The following is a 15,849-nucleotide window of genomic DNA, read 5'->3' as shown; positions in this document are numbered from 1 at the left end:
AAATAAAAACTTTAAGTGAATCAATTTTATAACCAGCTGCATCAAATGTATCCCATCACATTGAAACAGAAGAAAATAAAAATCACAAATTCATGACATAGCCTACCATTTTTCAGCTTATCCATGGTGTTGAGTATGCAAAGCGGGATGTTAAACTGTCCCATGAACAGAGAGTCCATTGCCTCAGCACTAAGCTGTGTTAGCAACATGCAGATGCCTATAGGGCACAAAACAGAAGGACTTAAAAAAGGTGATATTACACTCACCACGACATGTGCAACACCACATAAACATGCATCTGGTTAGGACACGGTGCCACACTTATTTTACTGCAAGTACACAGTAGACACCAGAGACATTTTTTTTTTTTATCCCTACCCTTTTCTTCTATAGATTCAGTTTTTATACTAACTGCAGAACAGAGCAGAGTAACAAACCTGTAGCTAGAGTAACACACCAAAATGTCTCAAACAGAAGGAAGCAAGTAAAGGAAGGAAAGACTAGTAAGAAAAGAGGCTTTGTAGAAAACTCAAACAGACCTAGCCAGTAATTCTTCTTATTTTGCGAATCATAGAGGTGAGACGGCAGCATTGGTATAGTGCCCCCTGCGTAAGACTCAGGATCCAAGTCTGGAACATCCAAAGATATTCCAAGCTCAATGACATAAAACATGCAAAAGAATATGTCTTGAAGGTCATAGTAGGCGTCCCGGTCCACACTCTTCATAGTTTTTGCAGCATCGATTGCCCAACGCCGCACCTAGAATGTAAGAACAAAGAAAATAAACGGAGCAATTCCAAGAACTACCAAAAATATGCACAAAGTAGAAGAGTAGTCTATTCTCCTCCATGGCTTTTTGACTGAATTACCTGTTCATTGGGATGAACAAGAAGCAGATATGTTCCTTGATGCTTTTCAAACACAGTAAAGGACTTATTCATATCCTGCAACTTGCATAAGGCCTTTACCACCATATCACCTGTAGACAAAGAAGAGAATGTCAAAAAGTGGCAAACAATCCTTACACATCAGATCAGACGGGCTTTTTCGTTTGATTCTGATTGGTCAATGGGCCCTTTTCAAAAGCTATGATGACATTTCCAGTTATTAAAGTGCCCTATTATGCTTTTTTGAATATTACATTTCATGCAGTTCATAATATAGCACTTTATGAATCTGAAAGGTCTGCAAAGTTTAAAAAAAAAAAAAAAAAAAAAAAGCACAAACGTTATCATTTCCTAAATGATAGAATTGATGAACATCCAGCCTATGGTCTTCATTGGCTGCCCACAAACTCTACTTTTACCCGCCCTCAAATACTTTAGTTGTAGCCGAGGCCTAGAATAGTTTGGTTTGTGATTGACGGGGCTATTTTCAAGGCTGCAAATTTAATTAGCATGCAGTACAATAGGATGAGGACTGCACTGTAATTGGTACAGGAAAAAACAGTTCCTGTTCATAATATCACTGTGTATCAAGCCCTGAGGAAATGAGAAACATGCATTGTAAGCAGAAGACCAATTACAACAGACTGGGCCATCTGACCAATCAGAGCAGAGTAGACCAATCAGAGCAGAGTAGGCTAGCCGAAAGGAGGGGCTTAGATAGACTGAAAACCATTTAATCAAAAATTCAGACTCTGAGTATATGTGCAATGTATATTGTTAAAATGAAGTGGCTTTTTTGTCTTTGATGCATGTAAACCTTTCGTAGGAGACCTAAAAAACAAAATTAGGAACGTTTATAAAAATAAAAAGCAGACTAGACTTTAGACTTTCATTTTAAATTGAATATACATTTATACTGTTATATAACCTTGTCATTAAATTACAGATAACTGGTTAACGCTGCTGTGTGCCTGTGGGAGAGACGGCAAATTTGAAATTTTTCTCTCTTCTGAAGACTGTAATCAAGCTCAATATTTTTCTCTTTTGGAAAGTCATGGAAACAATATTGCACACTTTTTACTTTTGCTATAAGAGAAAATGGGGATGCAAAAACATCCCCATTTTTTTTTTTGTATTGTCCATTCACCACAGGTTTACCCAACTATGATGACATCTGCTTCTGAGAGCCCCAGAAATGTGAAAAGAGTCCATTGTGGCAAACATTTTAGTACGAGCACTAAAATATACTCACCTTGCGTAGCAAAGTGAAAGTAAGCTATTTTCTGTGATTGTGTGGGCACTTCCAGTTCATTAGCTGCTACAATAAATAATTGGACGAATAACAAAATGCAATAAAAGGTCAAATAATTTGTGCTCCAAAACATTTTATGATTACAATAAGAAAATATGATGAGTAAAAGTTTGCAATATCAGTCAGCATAAACTGTTGTTGTTCAGCTTAAATAACTGGAAGCGGATGAGACCGGAATCGGATGCCACAATACAATCAAGTTACAATGGCCGTACCCGTCATTACGTGAATAATAAGTTCAATAATTATCAAATAACCATTTCATTTGAGATTACCTGCGTTGGATGTTTGTATTACCCTTTCAGTGTTTATTTTGAAAATAATGACTAGCATATTAAACAATATTTTATGAGGTGTTATGTGGATAATTTGTTCTGTATACCACTACAATTTCCCTTGAGGGATTTACTCCATACTTTACTTACATTTAAACTTGTACTAACAAATAACAAATCAAAACACATGGTTAGCTTGCAGGCCCTTGAACACGGAGACCGAAATTCACATACAAATTTGCCACACGTAAAAAAAACAAAAAATAAAAAATCATGTTATGTAAATCACGCTTGCACACTGCCTCTTAAACTTTCATACGTCATTTAAAAAAAAAAAACATATTGAATCGGTGTCGATTTTCTGCGTTTTTCGCATCCATAGCAAAGATTTTGAATGGTGTTTTGACAATTCAGAGCAACCGAATCACGAACATGAAAAAACGCACACGAAAATTTTGGACTCGGTGGAACAGAACAGTAAAATAACTATTGCTCATGCTCAGTGGAATTAGTTACTAAAAAAAAATAAAAAATAAAAAAGTAATAAAACGCTGCTTTGAACCAGGACAAAACACTGTGAACAACTTGGTTTGCAAAAAAATATCACACCAGCAACCCTCCAGTTTGAAGTACTTATTTTTAACCACCACACAGAATGAGGTTGGTTATGGGAACATAACTTACACAGATCACGGTGGCAAAGCAGGTACGGATACTTCAGAACTTCAAAAAGTGGGTAGCGCAGACTTTCGTAGAATTCTGCAGGAGAGATCATCGACACTGGCTTCGCAAGATCATCTTCGATGATAAATAGATCATCCTCTCCCAGCTCCTTGTCCAGATTAAATTTCAACACACTCAGGAGTCGAGCCTTTTCCATTTCCCACAAACGCTGTAAGAGATTGAGAATTAGCCTCTCATGCAAGCTGAAACAGTCCAACATGCCACTACCAACAGCACAGTTTACAATGAAATCCTCAGGGACTGCATGAACTTAAAATATATACATGTACCTTGAATGAAATGCAAGTTGTTTAGAATAAATTCATCTGCTTAATGCATAATGCAAGTGTATAGTTTGGTATTTAGGGTTAATCAGATCGTACTGTGATTCATGGGTTAGTTGCAAAGTTGAACCATCATAGAGCGAAAGTGTATCAAGTTTTCATGCCAATTTTCACATTCAAGCGATTATAAAAACCATTTCAGCGCAAGAAGCAACAGAGAGGCACATTTCTGATAGCATCCAAACACCAGATTGATTCCTTTTTTTAGTCATAAAATGGAAAGTAATGCACTCCATCTATAGTTTTGTTCACTTATATTGCCATTTACCCCTTTCAAAGAAGTTATTTTTCTTGGTTTTAAGGTAGTTACATAAAAATGCTTCTTGAAAGCCATTTGATGTAAAAGCACCAGCAATTCATAGAATGACATTGCACTTGACTTCCTTTCTTTATAAAGAGGATGAAATAAGCAAAAGTTGTGAACTAAATGTTTATAACCAACCAAAAAAAAAGTTAACGAGACGGCACAAGAGAGGATGTCAAAAACATCCTATGTTATTATTTGGGGTTGTCTTTTTCTTCCCCCTTTTCTCGCTTTAATTTCACTCTCAGTCGAACGATGCGGCTTCCTGATTGATTCACACAGTCAATCATAGAAATGCTTGGTGATGATACAATGTGGCTTCACCAATGAGGGCGCGCCATGTGCCTAAAAAGAGCGCACCTGTCTAGTTCGTTTCTCTTTACCTCTTACTTTTGTGGACCTTTTCCTTGGTTATGTTTTGTATAGAAGTTGTACATTCATGTAAATAATCTTGTTTTTCCTTTTAATAAATTATCACCATACTTGAATAAGACTGGATTGTGTGAGATGTTTTCCAGTACATGTTCAGTAATTTGCACGCCGTTTTCTCCCAAGATTCAAAAGGTTTGTAACAGGAGATGAGAATGACGAAGACTAAAATGAAAAGGAAAACCGCTAGAAGACAACAGCATAGGCCACAACTAAAAGACATCCGGCAGGATATCCGGGAGATAAAGCATGATTTACAGAGATATTTACTCGTACAACAGAAAGATTGGATCATACAAGAGTCGATTAATAAAATGGCATATTCCAAAAACAAGTATAAAGCGACTGAGTAAAAACACTCCTTAGATGCTGCAAGCATTAAGCGTAATTGACACCCTCTCAAGGGACAGCATCTCCAATATTGCACTTTAGACTTTACTAATAGAGCTTTTAGCTTAGGGAGGCGAGGATTCATTAATGATGCACAGATATGCTAATAGAACATTTTTATTAGAGAAATATGTTTGTAGTATATGTATGTCAGTGCAATGCAGCACAACGGACAAAACCAGGGAATTTCAGGCCCAAATTAGGCCTTGTCTGCACTTTTTTTCTTTTCTTTTTTTTTACGAAATCTCTCACTCCATTTTGGCCTTCAGTTTCCCAAGTGGATAAATTGAAAAATATTCACGTTGTAGCGTGGACTGTGAAAATTGAGGATCTTGAAAACAATGACGCACGTTTATACTTTTGGTGTATTTTGTACCAATAGATGTTTATACTAGTGCAGCAGATTAATGGCATATTTCAAGAGAATCATTCAAATTGGTATAGAAGCATAACATTTGGCACAGATACTCTAAGGGTCACTTTTTGTGAAAAAGGCCACCCAAAAATTCAACATGGTGGCCATTTTTTTCAAGATGGCCACTATTTCGGTCAAATGCTGATTATGCCAACCGTTCAAACTACTGTGTGAAAATACTCTCTTCTCTCTCTCAAAAAAAAAAAAGATTTGAAAACTGTGCATGTCCCCTTAAAATTTTAAGATGGTAACCATTTTTTTTAAATGGCCACCATTTTTCTTGAATCCTTAAATCTTTTTTTCAAATGGTGACACTATCATGAAATTTGGTACAAATATTCTTCAATGAACATTATCATGGAAAAAGGTGTGCCACTCAAAAATTCAAGATGGTGACCATTTTGATTTTTGAGTGACACATACCTTTTTCCAAAAGAGTGTTCATTGAAGAGTATGTCTGCATAATTTTATGCTTGCATCACCATTTGAACAATTGAAATAATTCATATTCAACAGGAACGGTGGCTATATTTAAAAATGGCGACCATCTTGAATTTGAGGGAGCATCTTTTTCCAATAACATGTTCTTTAGAGTTTTTGTATCAAATAGTATGCTTGGATCACTGTTTGAATGATGATTGATATAATAAGCATTTAATAGCAATGACGGCCATCTTGAAAATTGGCCGCCATATTGAATTTTTGTGTGGCCAACACCTTTTTCCAAAATATTGGCCCTTAGAGAGTATCTGTACCAAATTTCAAGCTTCTATACCAAAGTGAATGATTATTTTTTAATAATCTGCTGTACTATACCCAGTATTGTGACTTATGTGCCATTCACTTTCACTTTCACACGGTTGCTAAAGACGTTACTTTGCAGGACGGTGACCGTGACGTCATGACTTTTTGATGCGCATTGTGGAAATAGGTCCATCTGAGGATGCCATTGGCCTTGCTTTGTCTGAATCTTCAGCAGAACCTCTGTCTTCATCCAAAAGCAGAGGTCGAAAAGGGCACAATAAAAAGCATGTGCTGCCGCATAATGCAAATTGTTTAAGGGAACTGTCTGAGCTAATGGAAGCTATGAACCTTTAAATGTATTACTGTGTCTTGAGCCTTTCCTCCTCAGCTAAATGAGCCAATTATCACATACATGAGGGACCTCATTTCTTTTAATCACTGGCTATTGTTGGAAACAGCTCCCTTTCCACAACAGCGATCTCATGCAAGCATGTTGGAAACAGTTCTTTTTCACAACAGCAGTCTTATGCAAGTATGTTACTTATTATAGACAATTTTAGTGTGCTTGGAGGGAACAAAAGCCAGTTGCAAGAAAAGACTATAGGAGGAAGAAAAAGAGAAGTTCTCCGCTCTTCCTTGCAACCACCAACCTGACACCAGCAGTGGTCAGGGGCAAGAAGCTTTAAGCCTAGTATCTATCTGTTAGTTTATACTCATTTATGATCTGTAACAAGTATTTCTTTTTTCAGTTTTATAAGTCTGAATACTTTTTTTGCATACAACATTTTTGACTTTTGGGCCCACATACACTTTTACTAAGTATCTGTAAGGCTGGTGCCAGTATGTCTGGTCGACCCCTCGATGTGGCAAATGTAACTGCCTCTTGCATATGTAAGGAACTTCAGAGACACAGCACACAGAGCAGTTCACACGTCTCCCCCACATCCCCCCTCTCCTCCTCACCTGAAATACACTGAAAACTTATGCAATGTAATGTGTGTAAATGTAACTATTCATGTTTGGTGTTTTTAAAGTGTCACAGTGCACCTGGTAAAATGGTCTCATTCTCCCAGCTATGATGAAAAGCTATGAAACATGAGAAAAGTGATGGGTCCCTTAACAGCCTCATTCAGACTACCTCCTGTATGTGAAATCAGACAGACCTCACGGTGTGAGCTCCTGAATACACAACCAAAATCTAATTGTAATGACAGACATCACCATTTGGTAATAAATGAAAGCTTCAGAAACAGAAAGGTTTGGGGAGTCTGTAGGTTGACTGCCCGCACAATCGCTGTGTCTAACTCTATTGAAGGTTATAATTTCTACAAATTCTGTGATTTCGAAATCATTGTTATAAAATGCTTAACTGATGATTTTTATCCTTTGAATTGGATTTGGAATTATTGCTTCATTACCTGTTCAATAAATTGTAAACATTTGATTTTAATCTGAGTGACTGTTTTTTCCTAGATCAGTGGATTTGAATATGTCCACATCTTTCGCGTCAGATTAGCGACGGCTAATATCCGATACCATTTTAAGTGTACTTGAATGAGGGGGCAAGCTATTTCCGACTAGAATCAGCAAACGCTGTTTTAATCAACCTAGTTTTGGGTGTGCCCATATTCACTGTTTTAAGGGTAATGATTACTTTAGATAAACATGTGTGGTTCTCAGACTACGGGTTTTGACCTGAAGCCATTTTAAGAAGGGTTGAGTTGATTAACTGTTTTCTTTCATGGTGGTCAGTTCATCCCTACCAAGGTAACACATTGATTTAAGTTCTAGAGGAGGCATTCAAGGGGGAGATATCTCTGATTGTACGTGTGAATACGGCAGATCCCAGATATTAAGTCAAATTACCTCTGAATTGGTTTTTGAAACCGACAGGAGTGTGTCGTACGGGATTCGAGTAAGTACTGCAGAGCGATATTGTTTCCTGATTACGGATAAACTAATATCAGTGTCGAATTGAATAATCAAACATTCGCTAACGTTTAATGATGCACGGATATCATTAAAAAAACCTATTCATTTTATGGAGTCAGATGAATAAAGGAGTCAATACATATAAGAAAATATATTGTATTTAATCTTGTTGTGTTGCGTGAAGGAAAGGCAAGAAATACACAGAGCAACCTTCTCCCGCTGATTGGATGCTGCATTTGGACCAATTGAGCCGGGCTTTACAGATCCTACGCACAGTTTTAAAAATGAGGCCCCAGTTCAGTGCATCTGAGGGTAGGGCTAAGAGGGAAAAGAGTTCAACTTCCTGACACCTGGTGGTTGAAGGCGTTTTGTAGGCTAGTGGTCCGGGCCCGCAGGCTCCGATACTTCCTCCCAGGTGGCTTAGTCCCGTGTGAGGGGTGGGATCACCCACTATGCTGAGTGCTTTTTTGGTAAATCGCGCATTGTAAATGTCATTGAGGGAAAACGGTGTGGCACCTACGATCTTTCCAGCTATATTATTCACTATGCGCTGCAGCACTTTCTGGTTGTGAGTGGTGGATTTACCAAACCACACAGTGATGCAAGCTGGTCAGGATGCTTTCAATGGTGCCACGATAAAATGAGCACATAATGGGTGCTGGAGCTCTAACTCTGCTCAGTTTGCAGAGGAAATCGATGAACTGTTGGGCTTTCTTAGCCAGTGTTGGTAGACCAGGAGAGGTCCTGGGTTATTTGCACACTAGGGGTGTAAATATTAATCGATACACTATTTCTTTATTATTCATTATTTTATGCTACTTTAAATGTGTATATAAAAGAGGCTCTGGCTCATGGCTCTGGACATAGTTTATTTTTGTAATGTCTCTAAGTGTTTGCAAAGTTGATACATTTAAACTATATACTTTTGTGTAGTTTAATGTAAAACAATGCGTATGTTGCGGTCCTGTGATGGAAAAAAGTAGGCTACTTCACTTTTGTACATGAATAGGCTACTTAAAGTATGCAGTTCCTTACATTCCACTACTGATTACTTTGAAACTTAAAGTAACAAAATGTAGGTTTATTGTCACAATATTAACAAATTGTTGCTAACTACAGCTGCATCACATATCAAAGTGCTCGGACCGAGCCTACGGAGAATTTTTCTTGTCGTCTAGAAACTGTGAAAACACTTAAATCTACGATATAAGTGAACATACTCTATATACATGCACATATACGAAATATGACAAGAAAACATACATAGGTGCACACACACACATATATATATATAAACACACATATACGTGTGTGTGTGTGTGTGTTTGTGTGCCTATGCATGTTTTATTTTCTTTTAATATTTTATTAGATTATTTATGCAAGTTAACACCCAATTCTGTCTCCATAGCCGTTTACGCCATTATATCAAATCAGGACAGCAGCACCACTGCTTGGCACCAGGAGCGCTAAGTAGTATTATGATATAGCTCATGTCAAAATGATTGATGGTGACCTTTCACCTACTGTAGTCCCTCCCCATGCCCTTGGGTTGACCTTCCCCTTTTGATGACCAAGTGTTCTTTGACCTAGAGTGTAATAAATAGGTCACTGCCCTCGTGGGTCAAATGTTTTAATGTAAGACAATGAAAGTGAGAATATATATCATGTTTTATACTAAAGTTGAAAAAAATTCTGTTTTTTAAAAATGTATAAATGAAATGGTTATAAAATTTACATTTAGATATATATATCCACCAGCCAGCGGTCCCAATGAGGAAAACAGCTTATAAATCATACTAAGTAATGTTTTTTGAAAATGTAAAAACGCAGAATGTTTCCTGTAAGGGGTAGGTTTAGGGATAAAATATACAGCTTGTACAGCATAAAAACCATTACGCCTATGGAGAGTCCCCACAAAGATGTGTGCGCCTGTTTGAGTGTGTGTGTTCGATTAGAGATAATCTAATTTCAATGTACAAGCATAAAAAAAAAAAAAGATTAAATTAGATCTTTTAAAAATAAAAGATGTTTTAAATTCAATAAATTATTAAAAATTTTAATATAAACATTCTACATCAATGGACTGTGAAAAAACTGGACTTGAACTTAAAGTATATTTTTATCTATGAGGGTGCATGTAAAAAAAAAAACTCTAAAATTTGGGGGTCTCACACGTCATCACATGTGAATATACGTTCAATTCATCCGTAAGTTTTATTTGTAGGAAATTGGCCACATAGACCCATCTTCAGAGAAAGGGCAACAATGAAGACATTTAAAGTCTGTCATGCCTCAGGCCGACCCCCATTGATAGGGTGCTTATAAAGCCCTTCCAATCACCAGCGTATCATCTGAGAAAGAAGTTACTTGACAATCATTAATGTTATTTTCAGGATATAGGGCGACAAGAGCAGATGAGCCATTGTGTAATGTTAGTCTGCTAACGCCTTTCCAGAGTCAAAGGTTTGTTTGTACTAAATATATTTCAAAGCATAATAGTCAAAGTTTAAATAAGATATTTAAAAATTCATTGTTTAAATAAAATCTTTAAAGTTAATACATTCGTATCTTCTATGTATCTTTTAGAAGATGACTGTAATGATTGTTTAACGGTGACCAAATGTATAATTTTTATTAATATAGCCAAAATAATTTTGTACTGTAGCATCATATTCTATCCCATACACCTAAAACACGATCACAGAAAACTACATTTTAACATTTTCAAAATAAATTAATTTCATATAATTTCTAACGGATTTGCACTCAAGAACACACGCTAAATCGGTTCCATAAAATGTACTAATTTCTATTTTGAAATAAATTTAATTATGTATAATTTTTAATTTTATGAAATTATTATAAAGTATATAACTTATAGCTAAAACTGTTTAATTTCTATGAATATAGTTTAGTAACAATTTTATATATATATGTGTGTGTGTGTGTGTGTAGAGAGAAAGTATTCAGACCCCCTTAAATTGTTCACTCTGTTATATTGCAGCCATTTGCTAAAATCATTTAAGTTCATTTTTTCCCCTCATTACACACACACACAGCACCCCTTATTGACAGAAAAACACAGAACTGTTGACATTTTTGCAGTGCACATTTATTAAAAAACTGAAATATCACATGGTCCTAGGTATTCAGACCCTTTGCTCAGTATTTCGTAGAAGCACCCTTTTGATCTAATACAGCCATGAGTCTTTTTGGGAAAGATTTTCACATCTGGATTTGGGTATCCTCTGCCATTCCTCCTTGCAGATCCTCTCCAGTTCTGTCAGGTTGGATGGTAAACGTTGGTGGACAGCCATTTTCAGATCTCTCCAGAGATGCCCAATTGGGTTTAATGCCCCGTCCACACTACTGCGTTTTCGTTTAAAAACAGAGAATTAAAACGAATACGATCTCAGTCCACACCAGCGTTTTATCTGTGTATTAGAAACGATCTCCGTCCACATTAAAACGACTGAAAACGCGGATCACGTGACCATTCACCAACACTGGGCATGCGCGTGCCGGTGTAAACAGTGAATGACGAATCAGGGAAGGATACGTCATGACTGATAACACCCAATCATAGAGCCAAGCGACAGCCTCTGCGTCAGCGTTTCTGAAGTTCTCCGTTTTGTCTCATCCACATTAAAACGCCCTCCGGAGATTCAAAACGCAAAACGCAGCTGCAGCGTTTCTAAACTTCTCCGTTTTAGGTCTTCGTTTTTTTCCGTTTTAGTGTGGACGGGAGGTGCAAACGTAGCAAAAGGTCTCCGTTTTTAAACGAAAACGCAGTAGTGTGGACGGGGCCTAAGTCAGGGCTCTGGCTGGGCCATTCAAGAACAGCCACGAAGTTGTTGTGAATCCACTCCTTCGTTATTTTAGCGGTGTGCATAGGTTCCCCTTCCAACAAGACAACGACCCACCGGCCCAGAGCAGTCTTGAAAAGGTTTTCGTCCTGGATATCCCTGTACTTGCCCGCATTCATCTTTCCCTCGATTGCAACCAGTCGCCCTGCAGCTGGAAAACACCCCCACAGCATGATGCTGCCACCACCCTGCTTCACTGTTGAGACTGTATTGGACAGATGATGAGCAGTGCCTGGTTTTCTCCACACATACCACTTAGAATTAAGGCCAAAAAGTTCCATCTTGGCCTCATCAGACCAGAGGATCTTATTCATCACCATCTTGGAGTCCTTCAGGTGTGCTTTCATGTGTCTTGCACTGAGGAGAGGCTTCCGTCGGTCCACTCTGCCATAAAGCCCCGACTGGTGGATTGCTGCAGTGATGGTTGACTTGCTACAACTTTCTCCCATCTCCCGACTGCATCTCTGGAGCTCAGCCACAGTGATCTTTGGGTTCTTCTTCACCTCTCTCACCAAGGCTCTTCTCCCCTGATAGCTCAGTTTGGTCGGACGGCCAGCTCTAGGAAGGGTTCTGGTCGCCCCAAACGTCTTCCATTTAAGGATTATGGAGGCCACTGGGCTTTTAGAAACAGCAGAATTTTTTTTGTAACCTTGCCACAATTCGGTCTCTGAGCTCTTCAGGCAGTTCCTTTAACCTCATGATTCTCATTTGCTCTGACATGCACTGTGAGCTGTAAGGTCTTATATAGACAGGTGTGTGGCTTTCCTAATCAAGTCCAATCAGTATAATCAAAGACAGCTGGACTCAAATGAAGAACCATCTCTAGGATGATCAGAAGAAATAGACAGCACCTGAGTTAAATATATGATATGAGTGTCACAGGAAAGGGTCTGAATACTTAGGACCATGTGATATTTCAGTTTTTCGTTTTTAATAAATGTGCAAAAATGACAACAATTCTATGTTTTTCTGTCAATATGGGATGCTGTGTGTACAATAATGAGGGGGAAAAAAAACAAACTTAGTTATTTTGCAGCCATTTGCTGAAATCATTTAAAAGTGAAAAATTTAAGCGGGTCTGAATAAATATATATATATATATATATATATATATACACATTATGTACTTAAGAGACACTCTACCTTTGCGGTTAATATATGATGCTTTTGAATTTGACAGGGATTAGAGGAGGACAGAGTAATTGCTTCTAAAGAATCTTAATGTTTGGGAATGTTTCAAGCAGGTCGATGACCCAGAGGAGGTCATGACATATGATGCATGTAATGATTAGATTTTGACTGTAAAGTATGGAGATGTTGTAAATTCTCTTGGCCTCTGACCTGTAATGCTGTCTGAATCATAAAATCACACACAGTTCCTTTGTTGGCCAGAGGAGAACTGGCCCCCGACTGAGTCTGGTTTCTCCCAAGGAGCTATTGTCACTGATTTTTGGTTCCTTCCTGCTTAATTGGGGAGATAATTATTCAACAATATTTTTTTGTTGACAATAACAATTTTCTTCAAGAAACAAACTTGTATTATTTTCCTGTTTATTATTGTGAAGCTGCTTTGATACAATCTGTATTGTAAAAAGCACTATATAAATAAAGGTGATTTGAGGCACTCGAATGGCTCGTTGCACCAGCCATTCGTAATTTCTTTCTTAAATTGTAACGTAAAGTCCACACCAGAGGCTTAGTAACTACTAGCTAGTTTGTCACTAACGCTGTACTTTATTCCATTGCACCATTTGTTCATAAGGTAGAACGTAGCTAGTAAGTCGTAATCTCTCCGTAAAGTAATGCGTAGTCGCATAATATGACGTTTAGCCTTGATGAACCAATAGCAGCCTTCAAATGCGTGAGCAGAAGTTGTGTTGAAATGCCGTGAATTTCAGTTCATCCTTCTTTTGCCTCACCTTACTAAAGGTAAATATAAGATCCATTTAATACGATACTTGATCATGAATAACATAATTTTTTTTTATATATCAAATAACATTCAGAAACTGTATTTGAATAAGTATTTTAAAAAATATATATTGATAAAAAAAAAAAAAAAATACGCTTATTGATTATGACTGATATTTGACATGCACAACATGGACTGATGCACACAGCAGCGCTGTTTAGGACAGGTTCGTGTTAAAGAGCTGCTAGCAAAGTAATCTTTTCACATAATTTTCTCTCTCTTAAAATGTAAGCGAGTGTAAATGTCAGCATTTTCATACATGTCTAAAGAATTGAAATCTGTCAGGTAAAAGAAGAGCTTATTGATGCAGTTCAGTCTGTCTGATATTTTATTCCAACCGTTACTCCAGATCGGAGGCTGCCGTAAATATTTAGTTGGAATGTAGAGTTACGTTTAAACTAAGTTTAATGGTGCAACATAAATATTTAGTAGTGCATAAGTTGTAACTTGGTGCCCATTTATGTCAAAACTAGACTAAGTTGTACCTGGCTTGCGCAAAGCTGGTGCAACCAGCCCCATGTAACTACTGATCAAAGGCTCCTCTTGCCATCATGGTAGAAAACTAGATATCTTGTCCCCTTTAAACTCTTTTTGTCTCGGTCTTATCTTCAAAGTTTTAATCTGCAAATGCTGTGAGAAACAGTATGCTTCTATCAGCAGTCAAGGTCAGTAGACCTGGGAAGAGTCTAGGGAGTCAGATAAAATGTTTCCAATTAAAATAATATTTATGTTGGTCAGTACTCAGTTTTGCTTAGAGGTCAATTTGCAGCTCTCTTGGAGATGTTTCGGTTGTAAGAGAGACTACCCTGACTACCCTTAATTTTATTGGTGAACTTCCACTACAACCTATATAATAGACCATACTTTTTAACAGTCACAAGGCAAGGCATGGATCTTGGTGTGCTTAATCGGTGCACACCAGGGTTCAGATGGCAACGCTGGTTCAAAACCACACTAAAGCCAAGTTCACAGTACAGGATTTTAAGCCCGATTTGCAAATCGCCGAACAGGTCAGGGTGTTATCGCGAGCAAATCGTGGGGGATTAGCGGACGATGAACGCTTGCCAATCTGTTCGCATGAAAGAGCCAACAACGCATCAAAGACGCTCGCAGACGCGTCGCAGAGCCCAGAAAAATATCTAGCATGCTAGATATCCAGAGCTGCCGCGCGACTCAACTTCAGTGATGTCATGAGTACCAGCCAATCAGAGCAAGGCATGGGTTGAGGTCACTGGGTTTTTTCTTTTTTTGCATTTTTTTCTCAGATCAAATCATCGCGCAAACAGTTTGAAGCACTAGTTTCTGTCTAACGTCCATATTCGCGTGTTGTGTTCTTCTCTTCTTCGCTGGGTATTGACACACGTGCTGTTTTGTGTCATTTCCGGTTCATCTTATCGCGTGATTTCAGTGTTTTTTTGGGGTTTTTTTTGGTGTGAACAGCTCAACAACTTGAACACTCCTGATTTCACTGAGAGCAAGTCATATAGTGTGAACTGCACAGTTCAGCCCGACGTTTTAAAATCATGTAGTGTGAACAAGGCATAACAGAACAACAGCACCAGAGTTCATTTTAACCGAACCAAACCTGCCAAGTGTGAACACATCTTAAACACCTCACCCCCTAGTATGAATGCATGGAGTTAGAATTGCTGTGCAATTGCATTCACACCGCCAACAGTGTATTAAGACAAGTAAATATCGGGAGAAGATTCAGGGTCTTGAAGTCAGTATTTAATTGATGTAATATGCAGCTAGTTCTTATAATTCATTGAAATATGTCATTGCTTATTATCTCATGTTATTGCATATATTGTGTCGTGTGATTGATGTTTTGCACTGGCCGTGTCATGCTGTCCAAGACAAATTTCCCAGGAATGGGACAATAAAGTACAATACAAATACAATTAAATGCCACTTAAAGGGATAGTTCACCCAAAAATGAAAATTCTGTCAGTATTTACTCACCCTCAAGTTGTTCCAAACCTCTATGTGTTTATTTGTTCTGCTGAACACAAAGGAAGATATTTGGAAGAATGTTTTAATCAAACAGATCTCATTCCCCATTGACTAACATAGTCCTATAGTAGTCAATGGGGATTGAGATCTGTTTGATTAAAACATTCTTCCAAATATCTTCCTTTGTGTTCAGCAGAACAAATAAACACATAGAGGTTTGGAACAACTTGAGGGTGAGTAAATAATGAAAGAATTTTCATTTCTGGGTGAACTATCCCTTTAAAACGCTTTTGCATTGTA

At 37.7% G+C, this 15,849-nt stretch overlaps 1 protein-coding gene across 2 annotated transcripts in view; it reads right to left on the bottom strand.

The window, feature by feature from the left end:
• Window positions 1–15,849, bottom strand: part of setx (senataxin) — a 31,407-nt gene that overhangs the window by 13,151 nt on the left and 2,407 nt on the right. For both annotated transcript variants that reach the window (XM_089123458.1, XM_039661041.2), the window contains exons 3-6: window positions 3,159–3,366; window positions 870–979; window positions 540–759; window positions 107–217 (exon numbers count right to left, since the gene is read on the bottom strand). In XM_089123458.1, the coding sequence (XP_088979584.1) occupies window positions 107–217; window positions 540–759; window positions 870–979; window positions 3,159–3,366 (649 nt within the window). The remainder of the gene's footprint in view (window positions 1–106; window positions 218–539; window positions 760–869; window positions 980–3,158; window positions 3,367–15,849) is intronic.

This window comes from Pimephales promelas, chromosome 19 (genome assembly GCF_988280905.1).
Source record: "Pimephales promelas chromosome 19, fPimPro1.hap1.1, whole genome shotgun sequence".
NCBI lineage: Eukaryota > Metazoa > Chordata > Actinopteri > Cypriniformes > Leuciscidae > Pimephales > Pimephales promelas.
This window is presented reverse-complemented; position numbering and strand designations above follow the sequence as displayed.